Source organism: Physeter macrocephalus, chromosome 5 (assembly GCF_002837175.3).
Source record: "Physeter macrocephalus isolate SW-GA chromosome 5, ASM283717v5, whole genome shotgun sequence".
Lineage (NCBI taxonomy): Eukaryota > Metazoa > Chordata > Mammalia > Artiodactyla > Physeteridae > Physeter > Physeter macrocephalus.
In genome coordinates this window covers 11,472,152-11,475,406 of record NC_041218.1, presented here as the reverse complement: position 1 = coordinate 11,475,406, position 3,255 = coordinate 11,472,152, and the positions used below count along the sequence as shown (strand labels likewise).

The 3,255-nt window shown below is 36.0% G+C and overlaps 1 protein-coding gene across 1 annotated transcript; it reads left to right on the top strand.

Annotated features, from left to right (window-relative positions):
* The first annotated feature begins 1,928 nt into the window (after positions 1 to 1,928).
* Positions 1,929 to 2,693, top strand: LOC102986136 (olfactory receptor 2A2-like). Its single transcript, XM_024131102.1, has one exon. It carries the CDS (start codon positions 1,929 to 1,931, stop codon positions 2,691 to 2,693), a length of 765 nt encoding a protein of 254 aa, XP_023986870.1.
* The last annotated feature ends 562 nt before the right edge of the window (positions 2,694 to 3,255 follow it).

Here is a 3,255-nt window from a genome sequence, read left to right as displayed (position 1 = left end):
AATAAAGGAAGGAAGGAAAGGGAAGGAAAGGAAAGGAAGAAGGAAGGAAGGAATAGATTTGACCTAGAACTTCCATGTCCTGGAATTTAGTATAAAAAAACACTAAAATATACAAAAAATGTATAAAATTTAGAAACTGTAGCATTTTATTGCACACAACCTAGTTAGAAGGTAATACATTAAATAAAATGTTCATGTGCGACAAAATAGTGTGTGAATGTTTAGACTATGTTGCAGAGAAATATTTGACATGGAAAATATACATGATGTTATTCTAAATGAAAGAAATAGATAATACTGTTCATATTATTTTAATTATATATATGAAAAATGTACAGTGAATAATGGAAAGTGGTATATATAAATTATAAACAATGATAACCTTTAGCTATCTGTTTCATATATGTATTATTTCTTTAGCATTTTATCAAATTTCATGTTTTTCTAAGAGATTTAGAAAACTTGATGTCAAAATCTCATGTCACATAGGTAGATATGAGTTTATTCACACAGTGAACCAGATTTTTGAAACTTTAAACTCTTAAGTATAAAATGTCCAAGAGTCTGTAATTTTCTGAATACAAAGAAAAACAAAAAATATAAAGATAAATGTATAGATTTTTGTTTCTATAAAGTTCCTGACTTTGGTGATGATGTCCTACGACAGGTATGTGGCAATCTGCCATCACCTCCAGTACAATGTCATCATCTTGTTAATAATAATGTTGATAATATTGAGATCATTTTAACAGTCTTGTTAATTTAGTGAAATATATTTGCTTCTCCAAAAGAAGTCAGTAAAGATGTATCAGGATTAAACAAATAAAATTAAGAATACATTATCCCCTTAACAATTTATATACTGTCACAAATTATATATTTCCCTATTAAATGAGGATATCAAATTTTGGCAACAATCATGATAAAAATTAATTATTTAACATCCAATAAAAACAGATATTGCTTTGAAAATATGATTCTGTTAAAAAAAAAAGAAAATTTTTAATGAAATAACTGATTCTAATCTGAAGTAGCAAATCATAAGATGAGTAGAGGATAGTTTGTTAAGCCAGAAGGAAGAAAGTACTTAAAAATTATGGATTAATAACTTTATAATGGAAATAACTTGGAGACACCACCTTAACCAAGTAATCCACATGAACATCACCAATACTGGGACAAATTAACATTATCTGTGTATTAATTGAAGGCATTAAGAAGGACACTTTTTTTTTTTCTGCGAAAAGTTTTTAATCTGGACTGAAACACGGACAATCAATGGAAAACTGCAATTGAGAGAAATTATACAAAACAAGAGCTCATACTCTTCACAAATATCAGAGTCAAGGCAAGAAAAGCTAACTATTTAAGATTAGAGAGTATGATATGTGATATTGGATTTGAACTTTAGACTACATGGGCAGAAAATGCTGTATTTAGAATAGTGAATTATGTTAATGTTATGTCTCCACATTCTGGTAATTGTACTGAGAACAGATCAGTGAATTTACTTGTTACTGAGAAAAAAATCAAAAGAGTTTAGGAATAAATTGTCAGTATGTGAATATGGTTTCAATTTAATCTTATGTGGTCTATAGAAAATTGATACTATGTGCATACAGAGAAAATAAATGATAAGGCAAACATGAAAAAAAATTTGGTAAACTCTATATACTCGTATTATTTATAATTCCTGAAACTTATATGAAAACTTGAATTACTTCACAATAACAAGTAAGAAAACAAAAGGTAAAGAAACTTTGGAGAAAAATAATGAAGTGAAGTAGGGACAAGCACACAAGCTTCCTCTGAATTCACTTCAGGTAAGTAACTCTGGTTTTCATTGCTATCCAGCTCTGACCTTTCCAGCACACTTCAGTCCTTTTCAGACTGTCATTAGGAATGGAGGGCAGACAAATACAGAATTCATGCTGGTAGGATTCCAGCTCAGTGAAGAGTTGGAATTGCTCCTCTTTGGTATCTTCTCCCTGTTATATGCCTTCAACCTGCTGGCAAATGGCATGATCTTGGGACTCATTTCCCTAGACCCCAGACTGCACTCCCCCATGTACTACTTCCTTTCTCATCTGGCTATCACTGACATATCCTATACTTCCAGCAATTTGCCCAGTTTGCTGGAAAACCTACTGAAACACAAAAATATTGTCTCCTGTTTCTCATGCACTATACAGATGCTTCTCATTTTGAGTTTTGGTTCTATAGAGTGCCTGATTTTGTTGGTAATGTCCTATGACAAGTCCGTGGCAGTCTGCCACCCCCTCCAGTACACTGTCATCATGAACTGGAGATTGTGCAGGGTCCTGGCCATCACTTCCTGGGCATGTGGATTTTCCCTGGCCCTAGTACAAGTAATTCTCTTACTAAGATTACCATTCTGTGGGCCCCAGGAGGTGAACCACTTCCTCTGTGATATTCGCTCTGTCCTCAAATTAGCCTGCGGTGATACTGGGATCAATGAAATGTTCCTCTTTGCTGATGGTGTGTTTATCTTAGTTGCACCCCTTTCCCTGATGCTGGTCTCCTATGTGCACATCCTCTGGGCCATCCTGAAGATCCAGTCAAAGGAGGGCCGCAAGAAAGCCTTTTCCACCTGCTCCTCCCACCTCTGTGTGGTTGGGTTCTACTTTGGCATCGCCGTGATCGTTTACTTGGTCCCTGGCAATAGTCGATGAGAGGAGCAGCTGAAAATCCTTTTCCTGTGTTACACTCTCTTCAACCCATTGCTGAACCCCCTTGTCTACAGTCTAAGGAATGCTCAAGTGGAGGCTGCCTTCCGCGGAGTATTGCAGAAAAAGTGGACAATGTGAAGCATGGTACAACTTGGTTCAGTGGATTTTTCTCCTTAAGAGATAAGATTGCTGGTGCAAAAAACTCAGAAAAAGTTCCTCAAGAAGAGGCATGATTTAATGATGAGCATCACTCAAGAGTAACATCCGCAAGATGGCAGAACGGGAATCCCTAAGCCCTCGTTCCTCCATGGAGACAAGAATATAGACCAAATTCCCTTTGTGAAAACACCAGAAGTCAGATAATAGGTTGCAGCACTCCAGAGAAGCACAAAGCCAAGAAGAGATACGGCAAGTGTTCAGGAAAATTTATGCTATTTTACCCAGCATATCTACTTCCCCTCCCTGGCACAGTGTGTCAGGATCAGGAGAAAATCCCCGCTCCCAGCTCTCCCTCAAGGGAGAAAAGAAGAATGGACCATGCATACTACTTTGTAGCTTTTCAGGG

Coding starts and splice junctions, on each gene's coding strand:
- LOC102986136 (XM_024131102.1), top strand. CDS start 1,929: ATGCTGGTAGGATTCCAGCTCAGTGAAGAGTTGGAATTGCTCCTCTTT.